Consider the following 18,794-nt stretch of genomic DNA (forward strand, 5'->3'; position numbering starts at 1 on the left):
TAAAATATAAAATGAGTCTGGGAGTATAGCCCGGAGGTAGAAAGCCTCTGGGTTCCACCCCTAGTACCACCAAAAAATAAGTTAATTAATTAATTAATTAATTAAATAAAATAGAAAAGTCTTTTCTATGACCTTTGGTACTAAAATGATAATTCTGAAGACATTTTAATCACCCAAACCTTATTACTGGTGTTCTCATGCACTAGTCTAAAACACACTTTTTAACAAATTAGGTCCCAGCAATCTGACCCCAAGTTTAGTGACACTGTTGGCAAAGGAATCCTGGTGTCACTTTCAACTTAACTTCTAGGAGCAGACATTTTCCTGACCCCAATAAAACCTAGCAGATGGGAAGGTCTTATTTTTAGTGCCTGAAATTTGCTTCTTGAATGAATTACAGCCATCAAGGAATTATGTTCTATTCTCTTGCCAAAGCCCAGACCTGTATTCCTTATTAAACAGAACTCCCAAGAAGTCATCCAAATTCAATCTTTCAGAGACAACCCCCCCAACTAAACTTAGGCAAGTGTTTTTGGTATATAGTAGTGGCTAAGTAAAAATCTAGTATACACTAGGCCCTGAACTCAACCCCCATGCAGCATCACAGAAAAAAAACAACAAAAAGGTAGCAAGTATTGCACAAATGTTGCATAATTATGATAGCTAGAAAATAGTAAATTTGCATCTTCAAAATTTTAAATTAGGGAGGAGAGGTGTCTATGAGAGCGAGACTACAAAATGAGGGTTAAAGAACAAATAAATAAATAAATAAGAAAAAGTGTTGATAAGAAAAGACAGATAGCCAGGCATGGTGGTACACATCTGTAATCCCAGGATTTGGGAGGCTGAAACAGAAAACAGAAGGATTGTGGATTTGCAGCCAGCCTCAGCAACTTAGTGAGACCCTGTTTCAAAATAAGGAATAAGGCCAGGCGTGGTGGCGCACGCTTGTAATCCCCGTGCTTGGGAGGCAGAGACAGGAGGATCACGCAGGTTCGAAGCCAGCCGCGCGCGCTGGCTTAGGAGACCCTGTTTCCAAATAAAAATATAAAATAGGTCTGGGAGTGTAGCCCGGAGGTTGAAGGGCTTCCAGGAACCCCAATACCACCAAAAAAAACAAAAACAAAAAAAAACAACAACAACAACAAAAAAGGAATAAGAGAGCTAGGCATAGTGGCACATGCATGTAATTCCAACATTTGGGAGGCTGAGACAGGAGGATTGAGGTTCAGAGACAGCTTTAGCTACTACTTAGACCCTTTGCAATTCAGTGAGACCCTGTTTCAAAATAAAGAATAAAAAATAGAGCTGGGGGTGTATCCCGGAGGTAGAATGCCCCTGGGTTTCATCCCGGGTACTGCAAAAAAAAAATAAATAAATAAAAAATAAAAGGACTAAAAGGCATGATGGCTGATGGCTCACACTTGTAATCCCAGCACTTGAGAGGCTGAGATAGGAGGATCATAGGTTCCCAGCCAGCCTCTGCTACTTGGTGAGGCCCTCTGCCTCATGGTTTCAAAAACAAAGAATAAAAAATGGAATGAGGTGTAGCTCAGAGGTAGAATGTCCCTGGCTTCAATCTTCAGTACCTCAAAAAAAAAAAAAAAAAAAAAAAAAAAAATATATATATATATATATATATATGAATAGTTCAGAGTCTGTAGAATGCTCTAGGTTCAATTCTCAGTGGGGGGAAAAATATTTTTCTTCTTTTTTTTTTTTTTTTTGGTGGTACTGGGGTTCCTGGAAGCCCTTCTACCTCCGGGCTACACTCCCAGACCTATTTTTTACATTTTCATTTTGGAAACAGGGTCTCCTAAACCAGCGTGCGCGGCTGGCTTCAAACCTGCGCGATCCTCCTGTTTCTGCCTCCCAAGCGCGGGGATTACAAGCGTGCGCCACCACGCCCGGCGGAAAAATATTTTTCTAAAAGATGGTGTTTAAAAAAAACAAACATGAACAGACTAAAGGAACACCACAGAATTTGCCATCTTCCACAACCATGTAACCTTTTGTAGAGTGACCATTTCATATTCAATATGCTTCCTACATTACACTGCCAAGAGGTTGAACATATTTTCAAGAGATTTAATTTTTCCAGTAAATTAACAATGTATCAGAAGAGGGAGTATAGTGAGATACTTTGTAGCAGCCAGGCAATCATTGAAAAGTCTAAGCTTCCAGGAAATGATTTTATTACTTTTCATTAATGATAAAGGCTGAGCCTACACTTGTAATCCCAGCATTTGGGAGGCTGAGACAGGAGGATTAAAGGTTCGTGGCCAGCCTCAGCAACTTAGTGAGGCCCTCCAAAACTTAGTAAGAACTCCTTTCAAAATAAAAATAACCTGGGCGTGGTGGTGCATGCTTGTAATCCCAGCATTGGGGAGGCTGAGACCAGAGGATCACGGTCCTGGACAGCCTCAGCTACTTAGTGAGGCCCTTCGCAACTCAGTGAGACCCAGCTTCAAAATAAAGAATAAAAAATAGGGCAGAGGCTGTAGCTTGCAGGTCAAATGCCCCTGGGTTCCATCCCCAGACCCGCAAAAATAAATAAATAAATAAATAAATAAATAAATAAATAAATAAAAATAGCCAGGTGTGGTGGCGCACGCTTGTAATCCCAGCATTCGGAAGGCTGAGACAAGAGGATTGTGGTTCCTGGACAGCCTTAGCTACTTAGTGAGGCCCTCCACAACTTAGTGAGACTCTGTTTCAAAATAAAGAATAAAAAATAGGGCAGGGGGTATAGCTCAGAGGTCAAATGCCTCTGGGTTCCATCTCCAGACCCGCAAATAAATAAATAGATAAATAAAATGTAAAGCGAGGCATTGTGGCGCATGCTTTTAATCCCAATACTTGGGGGGCTGAGACAGGAGGATTCTAGGTTATCAGCTACTTAGTAAGATCCTCAGCAACTTTATGAGAACTTATTTCAAAATAAAGAATAAAAAATGGGACTGGGGGTGTAGCTCAGAGATAGAATGCCCCTGGCTTCAATCCTCAGTACCTCAAAAAAAAAAAAAAAAAAAAAGATAGTTCAGACGTAGAATGTCTCTAGGTTCAATTCCCAGTGCCAAAAAAATTTTTTTTTCAAAAAGATTAAAAAAAAACAACCATGAACAGACTAAACAAACAGCAAAGAACCTGCCATCTTCCACAACCATGTACACTTTTGTAGAGTGAAAGTGATTTCATATTCAATATGCTCTCTACATTATACTGCCAAAAGGATCACAGTTCATGGACAGCCTCAGGTACTTAAGTGAGGCCTTTTGCAACTCAGTGAGACCTTGTTTCAAAATAAAGAAAAAAAAAAGCCGGGCGTGGTGGCGCACCCTTGTAATCCCCGCATTTGGGAGGCGGAGACAGGAGAATCATGCAGGTTTGAAGCCAGGCTTGTAAACCCAGTACTTGGGAGGCTGAGAGAGGAGATCACCCAGGTTCAAAGCCATCCTAAGCTACTTAGTGAGGCTCTCAGCAACTTAGTGAGACCCTGTTTCTAAATAAAATATAAAATGGGTCTGGGAGTATAGCCCGGAGGTAAAAAGCCTCTGGGTTCCACCCCCAGTTCCACAAAAAAAAAAGAAAAAGAAAAAATTACTGAGGCCCTCTGCAACTTAGGGAGATCCTGTTTCAAAATAAAAAATAAAAAATAGTGCAGGGGGTGTATCTTGGAGGTCAAATGCCTCTGGGTTCCATCCCCAAACAAGCAAAAAATAAATAAATAAATAATAAAAAAAATATATAACAAATAGTTCTGGGAGTATAGCCTGGAGGCAGAAACTCCTAGGTTCCATACCTAGTACTGCTAAAAAAAAAAAAAAAATAGGGCTGGGAGTGTAGCTCCAAGGTAGAATGCCCCTGAGTTCCATCCCCAGTACTGCAAATAAAAATTAAATAAATAAATGGGGAAAAAAAGACCTGGAATCCAGTGGTAGAACACTTTCCTAGCATACATAAGGCCTTGAACTCAACCTCCAAGCAATACCACAGAACAAAAAGGTAGGGAGTGTTGCAAGAATGTTGCATAATTATGACTAGCTAGAAAAAGTAAATTTGAATCTGCAAAAGCCACTATTAGGCTGGGTGTGGCAGAGCAAGCCTATAATCCCAGAGGGTGAGACAGGAAGAGAGTAGATTCCAAGCTAGTCTCAGCAATTTAGTTAGGCCCTCAGAACTTGGAGATCCTATTTCAAAATAAAAAACAAGCCTGGCATGGTGGCCCACGCCTGTAATCCCAGTATTAGGAGGCCAAGAGAGGAGGGCTGAGGATAGCATAAAAAACATAGTGAAACTCTTTTTTTTTTTTTTTTTTTTTTTTGCGGTTCTGGGGATGGAACCCAGGGGCATTCGACCTCCGAGCTACACCCCCTGCCCTATTTTTTATTCTTTTATTTTGAAAACAGGTCTCACTGAGTTGCAGGGGGCCTCACTAAGCAGCTGAGGCTGTCCGCAAACTGCGATCCTCAGGTCTCATGCTCCCGAATGCTGGGATTACAAACATGCGCCACCACGCCCGGATTTTTTTTTTTTTTTTTTTTTTTTTTTTAGCACTGCACTAAAGATTGAATCCAGGGGCATTCTACCTCCAAGCTACACCCTCAGCCCTATTTTTTTTTTTTTTTTTTTTTTTGTGGTACTGGGAGTGGAACCCAGGGGCTTTCTACCTCTGGGCTATACTCCCAGACCCATTTTATATTTTATTTGGAAACGGTCTCACCAAGTTGCTGAGAGCCTCACTAAGTAGCTGAGGCTGGCTTCGAACCTACGCGATCCTCCTGTCTCCGCCTCCCAATTGCGGGGATTACAAGTGTGCGCCACTATGCCCGGCTTTCAGCCTTATTTTTTTTAATTTTCAAATAGAGTCTTGCTGGGCGTGGTGGCACATCCTTATAATTCCAGAATTTGAGAGGCTGAGTCGGGAGGATTGAGGTTCCTGGACTGCCTCAGCTACTTAGTGAGACCCTTTGCAATACAGTGAGACCCTGTTTCAAAATAAAGAATAAACCGGGTGTGGTGGCACATGCTTGTAATCCCAGCATTGGGAGGCTGAGACCTGAGGATTGCAGTTCGCAGACAGCCTCAGCTACTTAGTGAGGGCCCCTGCAACTCAGTGAGACCCGGTTTCAAAATAAAGAATAAAAAATAGGGCAGGGGGTGTAGCTTGGAGGTCAAATGCCCCTGGGTTCCATCCCCAGACCCGCAAGGGAAAAAAAATAAAAAATAAAAAAATAGTGCTGGAGGTATAGCTCAGAGGTAGAATTCCTTTAGGTCCCTTCCCCAGTACCATTAAAAAAAAAAAGAAAAAGAAAGAAAGAAAGGAAGGAAGGAAGAAAGAGAGAGAAACAGATCTCACACTAAATTGCAGAGAGCCTTAGCTGGCCCTGAACCTGCAATCCTGTTTCAGCCTCCCAAGTACTGTGATTACAAACCTTTAAGAACTACCCCCTACTTGGAAACCCTGTTTCAAAACACACACACACACACACACACACACACACACACACACACACACTAAGAAACAAGGGGAGGGGTCAGGGGTGTAGCTCAAAGGTAAAATGCCCCTAGGCTCAATTCCCTAGTTCCACAAAAATAAAACAAATTTTTTTTCCAGTACTAGGGATTGAAGACAGAACATTTTACCCCCAGGCCTATTTTTAATTTACTTATTTCTGTTCTGGAGATGGAACCCAGGTGCATTCTACCTCCAAACCACACCCCGAGTCCTATTTTATTTTTATTTGAAAGCAGGGTCTCACTAGGTTGGTGAATCTCATTACTTGCTGAAGCTATCCTCAAACAAACCTATGATCCTCCTGTCTCAGCTTCCCAAGTACTGAGATTACAAGTATGTATGCCACCACACCCAGCTTTTATTTTGAAACAAGGTCCTTCCAAATTTCTGAAGGTCTCACTAAACTTTCTAAATTGCTGAGGCTGTCCTCAAACTTGTGATCCTCCAGTCTCAGGTCTTACCCTCCCAAGTACAAAATTACAGGTGTGTACCACTATACCTGCAACCTGCATTTTTTTTTTTTTTTGCAGGTCTAAGGATGAAACCAAGGGACATTCAACCTCTAATCTACACCCCCTGCCCTATTTCTTTTTTTTTTTCTTTTTTCTTTTTTTGGTGGTGGTGGTAGGGTGGAACCCAGGGGCTCTTCAACTTCAGGTCTATACTCCTAGAACTATTTTTATACTTTATTTGTAAACAGGGTCTAAGTTACTGAGAGCCTCAATAAGTAGCTGAGGCTGCTTTTTTTGTTTGTTTGGCAGGTCTGGGGATGGAACCAGGGGCATTTGACCTCCGAGCTTCACCCCCTGCCCTGTTTTCCCTTTTTTTTTTTTTTTTCTTTTTTCTTTTTTTGTGTGGTACTGGGGTTCCTGGAAACCCTTCTACCTCTGGGCTACACTCCCAGACCTATTATATATATGTGTGTGTGTGTGTGTGTGTGTGTGTGTTGTTTTTTTTTTTTTTTTTTTGAAACAGGGTCTCTTAAACCAGCAAAGCTGGCTTCGAGCCTGCAAGATCCTCCTGTCTCCGCCTCCCAAGCATGGGGATTACAACCATGCCCGGGTTTATTCTTTATTTTGAAACAGGTTCTCACCAAGTTGCAGAGTGCCTCACTAAGTAGCTGAGGCTGTCTGCGAACCGCAAACCTCCTGTCTCAGCCTCCCAATGCTGGGATTACAAGCTTGTACCACCATGCCTGGCTCCCTGCCCTATTTTTTCTTTAATTTGAAACAGGGTCTCACAAGTTGCAAAAGGCCTCACTAAATAGCTGAGGCTGTCCATGAAGCCCAATCCTCCAGTCTCAACCTCTCAAAGGACTGGATTACATGTTTACACCACCATGCCCAGCTCCTTACTTTTTGCTTTGAAACTGGGTCTCATTATTTACTTATTTATTTCTATGCACTTTTTTTTTTTTTTTTTTTTTTTGGTGTGGTACTGGGGGTGGAACCCAGAGGCTTTCTACCTCCGGGCTATACTCCCACTTTTTTTTTTAATATATTTTATTGGAAAACAGGGTCTCACTAAGTTGCTGAAAGCCTCACTAAGTAGCTGAGGCTGGCTTCGAACCTGTGCAATCCTCCTGTCTCAGCCTCCCAAGCGCAGGGATTACAAGCGTTCTATGTACTTTTTTTTAAATGGTTCTAGAAATTAAACCCAGAAACACTGTACCTCTGAGCAACATTCCCAGCCTCACTTTCTTCTTCTTCTTCTTCTTTTTTTTTTTTTTTTTCAGTACTAGGGATGGAAACCAAGGGCATTCTACCTCTGAACTACACCCCCAGCCCTATTTTTTTTTTTTTTCGGGTGTTTGGAAATGGGCATTCGACCTCTGAGCCCTATTTTTTTTTTTTTTTTTTTTTTTGTGGGTCTGGGGATGGAACCCAAGGGCATTCGACCTCCGAGTTACACCCCCTGCCCTATTTTTTTTTATTCTTTATTTTGAAACTGGGTCTCACTGAGTTGCAGAGGGCCTCACTAAGTAGCTGAGGCTGTCCGCGAACCGCGATCCTCCAGTCTCAGCCTCCCAAATGCTGGGATTACAAGTGTGCACCACCACGCCCGGGTACCCCCAACCCTATTGTTTATTCTTTATTTTGAAACAGGGTCTGAGTTGCAAAGCACCTCACTAAGTAGCTGAGGCTGGCCATGAACCCACAAACCCACAATCCTCCAAATGTGGTAACACCACCATGCCCAGCTTCTATTTACTTATTTATTTTCTGGCACTAGGAATTAAACCCAGGGTCATCCTACCTCTGGGCTACAACCACAGCCCTATCTTATTTTTAATTAAAATACAAGGGTCCCAGTACCACCAAAAAAATAAATAAAAATACAAGGGTTTCACCAAGTTTCTGAGAACCTCTTTGAACATGGGATCCTCCCATCTTCAGCCTACAAAGTACTGGGACTACAGGTGTGCACCACCATGCCCAACAAAACTTGGGTTTTGCTAGGATACTGAGACTATTGCTAAATTGTTGAGGCTAAAGCTGGGCATGGTGATACATGCCTATAATCCCAGTACACAGGATCTCAGGTTTACTGCCAACCTCAGCTACTTTGTGAGGCCCTCCACAACTTAGTGAGACCCTGTTTTTTATCTGGGAGTCAGAATGCCCCTGGGCTTGATCCCCATTACCATACACACACACACACACACACACACACACACACACACACACACACACTCAGCTCTAGAACATGATAAATCTTAAGTAAGCAAAGATGCCTCTTTCAAAACATATTTAATGTACAGTTGCACGTTAAAAGTAACAAGAATGCCCTAGAAGTCATAGGGGGTAGCATGCAATTGTAATCTCAGTACTTGGGAGGCTGAGACAGGAAGATCCAGGTTCAAAGCCAGCCTAGACAACTTAGTGAGGATCTCAGCAACCAACTAATATTGTTTCCAAATAACAAATAAAATGAGGCTGGGAGTGTAGCTTGGAGGTAGAATGCCTCTAGGTTCAACCTTCAGTACTATAAATTTCATGCTAAAGCTCAAAATGTAGTCGGAGGAGACTGCCCATGCCTGTAATGTAATCCCAGTACTTGGGAGGCTGAGACAGGAGGATTCTAGGTTTGAGGTCACTGTGGGCAATTTAGTAAGACCCTGTCTGAAAATAAAAAAAGTCTAGGGGCATAGCACAGTAACCTTAGGTACCAAAAAAAAAAAAAAGTTCAAGTATCATTTTATTTAATTAAATTTTTTTTTTTGAAGGTCTGGGGATGGAATCCAGGGGCATTCGACCTCAAAGCTACATACACCACCTGCCCTATTATTTATTCCTTATTTTGAAACCCGGGTCTCACTGAGTTGCAGAGGGCCTCACTAAGTAGCTGAGGCTGTCTGTGAACTGTGATCCTCCTTTCTCAGCCTCCTGAATGCTGGGATTACAAATGTGCGCCACCACGCCCGGCTTTCAAGTATCATTTTAAACACAGAAAAAAAACTTCAGTTAGCTGGGCATGGTGGTACATACCGGCAATCACAGTACTTAAGAGGGCTGAGACAGAAGGATCATAGGTTTGAGGATAACCCCAGCAAGTAGTGAAACTCTCATCAACCTAGGAGGTCCTGTTTCAAATTAAAAACAAAACAGGGCTGGAAGTGTTGCTCAGAGGTAGAATGCCTCTGGGTTCAATCCACAGTACCAAAAAAAAAAAAAAAAAAGTAGAGAATGTAAACTGGGTGGTGTGCTTGAAATTCCAGTACTCAGGCTGAGACAGGAGGATGACAGGTTCAAAGCCAGCCCCACACAACTTAGTGAGCCCCTGTTTCAAAATAAAGGATAAAAAAAGGGCTGAGGGCCAGGCGTGATAGTAGAGCCAGGTGTGGTAGTACATGCTTGTAATCCCAGTACTCGGGAGGATGAGACAAGAGGACTGCGGGTTCAAAGCCAGCCTCAGCAATGTAGTGAGACTCTCAGCAACTTGGGGAGGCTCTGTTTCCAAGTAAATAAATATAATCAAGCGGGGGTGTAACTTGAAGTTGGAAAGCTTCTGGGTTCGATGCCCAGTACCATAAAGTACTATTACTACTACTACTACTACTACTAATAATAATAATAATAATAATAATAATAATAAGGCTAGATGTAGCTCGGAGTTAGAATGCCCCCTAGGTTCCATCCTTGGTACCAAAAAAAAAAAAAGAGAATGTTAGAAGGCTTTCCTTCCTAGAGATTCCAAAACTGTAGGAGACAGGAAAATTTTTTTCTATTTGTTACCTCCACTTACATAAGAACCAGTTGAAGCAGAATAAGAAGGCTATTACAAAAATAAAAACAATCGGCCGGGCATGGTGGCGCAGGCTTGTAATCCCCGCTCTTGGGAGGATGAGACAGGAGGATCGCGCAGGTTCGAAGCCAGCCACGCATGCTGGCTTAGGAGACCCTGTTTCCAAATAAAATATAAAATAGGTCTGGGAGTGTAGCCCAGAGGTAGAAGACCCCTGTGTTCCATCCCCAGTACCACAAAAAATAAACAAAACCAATCTATTAACCTATATATATTACAACAGAACTAGAATTAATTATTTGTGTGTGTGTGTGTGTGTGTGTGTGTGTGGTACAAGGGGTGGAACCCAGGGGTTTTCTATCTCCGGACTATACTCCCAGGCCTATTTTATACTTTATTTGGAAACAGGGTCTCATTAAGTTGCTGAGAGCCTCACTAAGCAGCTGAGGCTGGCTTCAAACCTGTGCGATCCTCCTGTCTCAGCCTCCCAAATGCTGGGATTACAATCCTGTGCCACCATGCCTACCTCTAACTAAAATATTTCTGAAAAGAATTTTTTTTGAAGCCGGGTGTGATAGCACAAGCCTTGTAATCCCAGCATTTGGGAGGCTGAGCATAGGATCATGGTTCAAGGACAGCCTAAACTACTTAGTGAGGCTCTTTGCAACTCAGTGAGACCGATTTCAAAACAAAAACATTAAAAACCAAAATAAAAAAATTAAAAATAGGGCTGGGTGTGTAGCTCAGAGATAAAACACCCTGGGTTCCATCCTCAGCACTGCAAAAAAAAAAAAAAAAAAAAAAAACTTTTTCTATCATTAAAAAATATAAAAATGTATATTATCTGACATGGGTGCAGTGGCACATGGTTGTAATCCAGCTATTAAGGAAGCTGAGCCAGGAAGATTGCCAAATCTGGACTCTGCCTCTAAGTGGTAAAATGCCCCTAGGTTCAATCCCCAGACCATCAAAAAACAAACAAAAAAAATTTTTTCAGTATGGGGGATTGAACCCAGGGCATTTTTACCTCCAAATTACAACCCCAGCCCTATTTTTTATTCTTTATTTTGAAACAGGGTCTCATTAAGTTGTGGAAGGCCTCATTAAGTAGCTGAAACTTGCTATGAAACTGAGATCCTCCTATCTCAGCCTTCCAAGTACTGGGATTACAAGCGTTGCTACCATGCCTGGCTAACTACACCCCCCATCCCCCGCCCCAGTACTGGGGTTGAAACCCAGGGGCATTCTACCTCCAAACTATAACCCCCAGCCCTAATTTTTTATTCTTTATTTGGAACAGAGTCTCACAGAGTTGCATAGGGCCTAAGTAGCAGAGGCTGTCCTTGAACCATGATCCTCCTGTCTCACCCTCCCAAAAGCTGAGAATACAAGCATGCACCACCACACCTGGTTTAACAACAAATTTTATTTATTTTGTGTGTGTGTGTGTGTGTGTGTGTGTGTGTGTGTGTGCGCTCGCGCGCTACTGGGGGTGAAACCCAGGGGTTTTTCTACATCAGGGACCTCTTTTATACTTTATTTGGAAACAAGGTCTCACTAAGTGCTGAGAGCCTGAGTACCTGAGGCTGGCTACGAACCTATGCAATCCTCTGGTCTCATCCTCCCAAGCTCTGGGATCACAAAAGTGCACCACCACGCCTGGCTTAACAACAAATTTTAAATGATAAATTCTAGCTTGGTATGATGGCCCACACCTGGAATCCCAGTACTTTGGAGTCTGAGACAGGAGGATCACAGGTTCGAAGCCAGCTTTGACAACTTAGTGAGAACCCTCTGCAACTTATTAAGTCCTTTTTTCCAAGGTAGGCATGGTGGCATACGCTTGTAACCCTAGCATTTAGGAGGCTGAGACAGGAAGATGGCAGTTTGTGAAGGCCTCAACTATTTAGTGAGGTCCTTTGCAACTCAGTGAGACTCTTGTTTCAAAATAAAGAATAAAAAATAGGGCTGTGGGTGTAGCTTGGAGGTAGAACATCCCAGGGTTCAATCCATAGTACCACAAAAAAATAAAATAAAACAAGGTCTCACTAAATTACAGAGGGGCTAAGTAGCTGAGGCTGGCTGCGAACCTCGATCCTCATCTTCCTGTCTCAGCTTCCCAAATACTGGAATTACAAATGTGCACCACCACATCTAGCTCTCATCCTTATTTTACTTTATTTTTGGGAAGGCGGTACTGGAGTGTGAAACCCAGAGGCTTTCTACTTCCACGCTATACTCCCAGCCCTAATTTTTTTTTTTTTTTTTTTTTTTTTTTTGCTGGTCTTGGGATGGAACCCAGAGGCATTTGACCTCCGAGCTATGCCCCCCTGCCCAATTTTTTATTCTTTATTTTGAAACAGGGTCTGAGTTGCAGAGGGCCTCACTAAGTAGCTGAGGCTGCCCATGAACCGCGATCCTACAGTCTCAAACTCCCAAATGCTGGGATTACAAGCATGCTCCACCACGCCCGGCTACTCTCAGGCCCATTTTATATTTTATGTGAAAACAGGGTCTCACTAAGTTGCTGAGAGTCTCACTAAGTAGCTGAGGCTGGCTTCGAACCTGTGCGATCCTCCTGTCTCTGCCTCCTAAACGCGGGGATTACTAGTGTGCACCACTACGCCTGGCCTTATTTTATTTTAATTATTATTATTTTTTGTGGTACTGGGGATGAAACCCAGGGGCATTCTAACTCAGAGCTACACCCCTAGCCCCATATTTTGTTCTTTATTTTGAAATAGGGTCTCGCTGAGTTGCAAACGACCTCACTATATAGCTGAAGCTATCTGTGAACCCGAATCTCCTGCCTCAGCCTCCCAAATGCTGGGATTACAAGCATATGCCACCACACCCGGCTCTTATTTTATAAGCATGTTTTTAACTTATTTTCGGTACGAAATGAGACCCAGGGGCATTCTACCTCTGAGCTACACCTCCAGCCCTATTTTTATTCTTTATTTGAAATAGGGTTTCACTGGTTTGCAAAAGGCCTCACTAAGTAGCTGAGGCTGTCCTCTGTGAACCGCAATCCTCCTGTCTCAGACTCCCAAATGCTGGGATTACAGGAGTTAAATCACCACAGCCACCTCATGTTTTTAATTTCTTTTCTTTTTTCTTTCTTTTTTTTTTTTTTTTTTTGCAGTACTATGGATGGAACTCAGAGGCATTCTACCTCTAAGCTACACCCCCAGCCTTATTTTTTATTCTTTATTTTGAAACAAGGTCTAACAGAGTTGCGGAGCGTCATACTAAGTAGCTGAGCTTGGAAGAGAACCATGATCCCCTTGTCTCAGTCTCCAGAATGCTGGGATTACAATTGAGTACCACCATGCCCGGCTCATGTTTTTTATTTCAAACTACCAATGAACCAGGCATGGTTGTGCATGCTTGCTATCCCAGTACTTGGGAGGCTCTGACAGGAGAATTAAAGGTTTGAGGTCAGCCTCAAAAACTTAGTGAGACCTTGTCTCAAAAAAAAAAAAAAAAGAATAAAAAATAGGTCTGGAGGCGGCCATGGTGGCGTAGGCTTGTAACCCCAGCATTCGGAAGGCTGAGATTGGAGGATCACGGTTCGCGGACAGCCTCTGCTACTAAGTGAGGCCATATGCAACTCCGTGAGACCTTGTTTCAAAATAAAGAATAAAAAATAGGGCAGGGGATGTAGCTCAGAGGTCAAATGATTCTGGGTTCCATCCCCAGACCTGCAAAAAAAAAGGGCTGGGAGTGTGTAGCTTATAGGTAGAATGCTTCTGGGTTCAATCTCTAGTACTCCAAAAAAACAAAACAAAACAAAAACCCAACCAATGACGTAACAGTTTGAAAAAAGAATGAATACTGTGGTCAACCAATTCAATCTGCATTCCTGTATGTACCAAATTATCTTCAATGTTGTTGTTGTTGTTGTTGTTGTTATTATTATTATTATTATTATTATTATTATTATTATTATTATTATTATTATTTTGGCGGTACTAGAGATGGAACCCAGAGGCTTTCTACCTCCGGGCTATACTCCCAGACATATTTTATATTTTATTTGGAAAAAGGGTCTCACTAAGTTGCTGAGAGCCTCACTAAGTAGCTAAGGCTGGCTTTGAACCTGTGCGATCCTCCTGTCTCAGCCTCCCAAGCGCGGGGATTACAAGTGTGCGCCACCACACCCGGCAATGCTTTCCTTATTTCTAATTCCTCCTAACACCTCTCAATCTTAATTCCTTACTCTATATAGGATCCTATCTTTCTCCAATCCTTTTTTTCTTCTCCTTTCCAAACATACATACACATTATCTTCAAAGAGTCAAAGAAGTTGTTCCCTACCTAAAAAGTACCAGAATCACCTAGAAAAATATTGAAAATATTAGCTGAGTGTAGTGGTGTGGGCCTGTACTTCGGAGGCTGAGACATAAGAATTGTGGGTTTGAGTCCAGCCTCAGCAGTTTACCAAGATCCTGTATCAAAGTAAAAATAAAGTAGGCGGGGGATAGAGGTAGAATGCCCTGGGACAAGCCTCCAGTACCAAAAAAAAATTATATATATTTAAACACACACACACACATTTTTTTTTTGGTGGTACTGGGGTTCCTGGAAACCCTTCTACCTCCGGGCTACACTCGCAGACCTATTTTATATTTTTGAAACAGGGTCTCTTAACGCTAGCGTGGCTGATAAGCATGCGCCACCACGCCTGACTTAAACACACACATATATTTAAACACAGTTAAATATATTATTACTTATTATTATTTATTATTAAATATATTATTTATATAAATATATACCTAAATATATTTAAATTATTATTTATATACACAAAGTTTTGGGGTTTTTTTTGGGGGGAGGCGGGTCTGGGGATGGAACCCAGAGGCATTTAACCTCCGAGCTACACCCCCTGTCCTATTTTTTATTCTTTATTTTGAAACTGGGTCTCACTGAGTTGCAGAGGGCCTCACTAAGTAGCTGAGGCTGTCCGCAAACCGCGATCCTCCGGTCTCAGCCTCCCAAATGCTGGGATTACAAGTGTGCGCCACCACGCCCAGCTTTTGGGGCTGTGTGTGTGTGTGTGTGTGTGTGTGTATAGTACTGGGGATTGAACCCAGGGAACCTCAACCTCTGAGCTGTACCCCCAGCCTTATCTTTATTTTGATACAGGGTCTCGTTGGGTTGCTAAATTCAATCCCCAGTACGATTAAAAAAAAAAAAATTAGAGCCAGGTGTGGTGGTGCACGCCTGTAATCCTAGGGTTTGGGAGGCTGAGACAGGAGGATCACACAGGTTCGAAACAGCCTCAGCTACTTAGTGAGGGTCTCAGCAACTTAGTGAGACCCTGTTTCCAAATAAAGTATAAAAAATAGGTCTGGGAGTATAGCCTGGAGGTAGAAAAGCCCCTGTTCCACCCCCAGTACCACACACACACAAAAAAAAATTAGACCTTGATTAACCAGCTTGCACAGAATGTGGGAAATTCTGATTAACAATCAGGAAAAGCTGGGTACACAGCTGAGTGTTAAGAGCACCTGCTTAGCATGCAGGAGGCCTTCCTACCATCACCAGAGGGGCGGGGGGAGTATTTGTTGAAATATTTTTCTGGGCTGGGCATTGTGGCACATCCCTTAATCCTAGTACTTGGTAGGCTGAGACAGGAGGTTGGAGTGTGGCTCAGAGGTATAATGCCTTTGGGTTCGATCCTCAGTACCACGGAAAAATTAAAAACCAGTGCTATTTTCCTAATTCATTTCCCTAAATAATTAGTCTCTGGAAAAGAGTCATTCCAAAATGATCTATTCTCTTTATACTCAAGAGTATCAGTCAACCGGGCTCACACTTATAATCCCAGTACTTGGGAGGCTGAGACAGGAGAACCACAAGTTCACGGTCAGCCTCAGCTACTTACTTAGGTGAGACGCCGCCACAACTCAGTGAGTCCCTGTTTCAAAATAAAGAATAAAAGCCGGGCGTGGTGGCACACACTTGTAATCCCTGCGCTTGGGAGGCTGAGAAAGGAGGATCCTACAGGTTCGAAGCCAGCCTCAGCAACTTAGTGACATCCTGTTTCCAAATAAAATATAAAATAGGTTTGGGAGGATAGCCCAGAGGTAGAAAGTCTCTGGGTTCCATCCCCACCAAAAAAAAAAAAAAAAAAAAAAGGAATAAAAATAAGGCTGGGGGTATAGCTCAGAAGTAGAATGTTCCTGGGTTCAATCTCCAGTACCCCCCCCCACACACAAAAGGGTATCAGTTAAGTGATAAAATCAGTTCGTAATAAGTGCAAAAGACTGCCAATGCAATGGCACAGGCCTGTAACCTCAGCTACTGAGGGAAGCTGAGGAGGACCACAAGTTCAAGGACAGCCTGGACAACTTAGGGAGACCTCAAGAAAAATAAATAAATAAAAAGGGCTGGGGCTGTAGCTCAGTGGAAGAAAACCCCTGAGTTCAACTCCCAGTATGGCAAAAATAAATGAACATATATAAGTAAATAAATAAATTCAAAAGACTGAAAGCCTTACCTGGAGTATTTGCTATAGCCAATGGCAGACCTGGAAGCTGGTGCACCTGAATTCCTGAAGTACCCAGCGCACTGAGGTTGATGGTCTGGAGGCCTGGCATGGAGGAGAGCTGAGCAGCATTCACAGTGACCGTGCCGGCAGGGATGGAGGCAGCTGAAGCAATAGGTGTTAGGGTGGTGTTGCTGCTGCTGGTCTGCCCCAAGGAAACACCCTGCATTGGGGCCAAAGTGATTGTCTGGGCTTGTGGGTTCTGAACTTGAAGATTCTGCAGCTGCAGAGTCTGCCAACTGACCTGTCCATTGGGCCCCACTGTTGGTGTCCGGATAATGATGGGGCCAGAGTTTGGAACAGCCTGAAGCTGGAGGTTCTGGAGGGTTTCCTGGGAGATAGCTTGAGTTGTAAAGGTCTGCCCTGACAATGGTGCTGCTTGGAGGGCTTGAAGAGCTTGTCCCCCTTGAACTAGCTGAGGCTGAATAAGAATTTGTTGTTGCTGTGTCTGCTGGTTCTGTTCACCCTCTTTTTGCTGATTTGCTTGCAGTGAGCCTCCAGATGTCTGGTTCTGCTGAATGTTCAAAGTGTCAGACCCTTGTAGCCCACTAACTCTCTGGGGTGTCTGGCCTTGCGAGTTGGTCCCTGATGATCCGCTGGTGGTAAAGTTCATAATTCCCATATTGCTGGTGGTAGTAGTTGTTGAGTAGCTATTGGCATTGGTAAAAAAGGAGCTGGAACTGGCTTGGGAAGACACCAAGCTGGCAGAACTGATAGCAGTCCCTGAGGTGACAGGCTGTGAACCACTCTCCTGGGATCCAGGGCTGCTGATCGTGACTGCCTGAGAGCTGGGAGTCAAAGTAGCCGCAGAAACGCTGTTGACAGGTAACAAGGTGATGTTCCCATTCAGGGCCACTGGTACATTGGTCACATACTGAGTCTGTCCTGAGAGCACATTATTAGCCAGGCCTTGAAGAGGGACAGCCTGCTGGAGTAGGTTTGGCATAGCAGCAATGATGTTGCCTCCACTTCCTCGATTTGTGATGATCTGTTGGTTTGCACCTGGGATGATCTGTATCTGACCAGAACCATCCTGCTGCACTTGGGCCCCAGTGGCAGCAAACTGCAGCTGTTGCCCATCAACAGTCTGGAACTGTGGGATTACTTGATACTGAATGTTAGGCATCACTCCAGGTAGTCCTGTCAGAACTTGCTGGTTCTGTAAGTTGGGAGTAGCAGCTACAACATATTGCCCACCAGAGACTGTGCGATTCTTGGAAGCCTCGCTGCCACTGCTGCCGTTGGTATTGTTGCCACTCTGTTCCTTTGAGGTAGGAGTAGCCCCAGAGGAGGAAGAGATGATCTGCCAGCCATTGGCACCCTGTGAAAGTTGTGTGGCTGTGAGGTCAAGCTCACCTGTGCCCCCTGACTGGCTTGGACCCTGGGAGTTGTTGCTGTTCTCATTGGGTGACTCAATTCTGCTGCAGGTTGCTGCCAGCAGAGCCAAAGGGGATGGCTGGGATTCCTGGCCAGAAAATAAGGAGAGGAAAGGAATTAGTGACACCCAGCTGCTAGCCTAGGGGGCAGTATACAACAAATAAACAGCAACACAGTGGAGACAAAGCAAAAAGCAAACAAAAACCTGACCTATCTGGGACTGGCAATGTAGCTCAGTGCTAGAGCTCTTACCCAGCGTGTAGGAGGCTCTGGGTTCATTACCCAGCATTGCCAAAAAAAGAAATACCCTGACATATCTAGATAGCTGAAACCCTAATCCTTGGGGAATCGCCATGTCACTTGTCTTTTGGGGCTTATTTCCCTATCTATAAAACTATTTGGTTTTTCTAAGATGTTTGAGAATTAGAGCAATTTCTAGGAATATTTACATCTTCTCAATACCTTCCCTACTGTCTCTGATGATCGGTCTCTTACCTGCCCTCCTCCTCCTCCACTGCTGCTGCTACTGCCTGTGCTGCTGCTTCGAGTCTGAGAAAAGGCACCACCGCCATTCCCATTTCCTCCATTATTGCCACCAACTCCTTTTTCAATCTTCACCACTGCTGTCATTTCATCCATGGAGTGATCTTGGTCTAAAAAGAATTAAATGATAGAGCCGGGCATGGTGGCGCACGCTTGTAATCCCAGAATTCGGGAGGCTGAGACTTGAGGAGCCTGGTTCGCGGACAGCCTCAGCTACTGAGGCCCTCTGCAACTCAGTGAGACCCGGTTTCAAAATAAAGAATAAAAAATAGGGTAGGGGGTGTAGCTCGGAGGTGAATGCCCCTGAGTTCCATCCCCAGACCCGCAAAAAAAATAAAAGATAAACAAAATGAAGGGAGGTGGGTGCCAGCCATGATGGCATGCCCCTGTAATCCCAGTGGTAGGTTGAGACAGGAGGGTCTCAGGTTCCAGGACAGCCTCAGCAAGTAGTGAGACTATCATCAACCTAGCAAGACTCTGTTTTGTTTTGTTTGCAGTACTGAGGATTGAACCCAGGGTATTCTACCTCCAAGCTACTCCCCCAGCCCTATTTTT

At 43.6% G+C, this 18,794-nt stretch overlaps 1 protein-coding gene across 2 annotated transcripts in view; it reads right to left on the reverse strand.

Moving 5' to 3' along the window:
* SP1 (Sp1 transcription factor) overlaps positions 1-18,344 on the reverse strand; it is a gene marked incomplete at its 3' end in the record, with an annotated part of 34,199 nt that extends 15,855 nt beyond the window's left edge. Inside the window, exons 1-2 of one of the 2 annotated variants that reach the window (XM_080705541.1) lie at positions 18,192-18,344; positions 16,272-17,640 (exon numbers count right to left, since the gene is read on the reverse strand). In XM_080705541.1, the coding sequence (XP_080561667.1) occupies positions 16,272-17,640; positions 18,192-18,335 (1,513 nt within the window). In that variant the 5' untranslated portion in view covers positions 18,336-18,344. Of the gene's footprint in view, positions 1-16,271; positions 17,785-18,191 lie in introns of both variants that reach the window. The other variant, XM_080705540.1, reaches the window with a different exon arrangement.
* Positions 18,345-18,794: the final 450 nt, after the last annotated feature.

The sequence above is a fragment of the Muscardinus avellanarius genome, assembly GCF_963383645.1.
Source record: "Muscardinus avellanarius genome assembly, chromosome: 11".
Classification (NCBI taxonomy): domain Eukaryota; kingdom Metazoa; phylum Chordata; class Mammalia; order Rodentia; family Gliridae; genus Muscardinus; species Muscardinus avellanarius.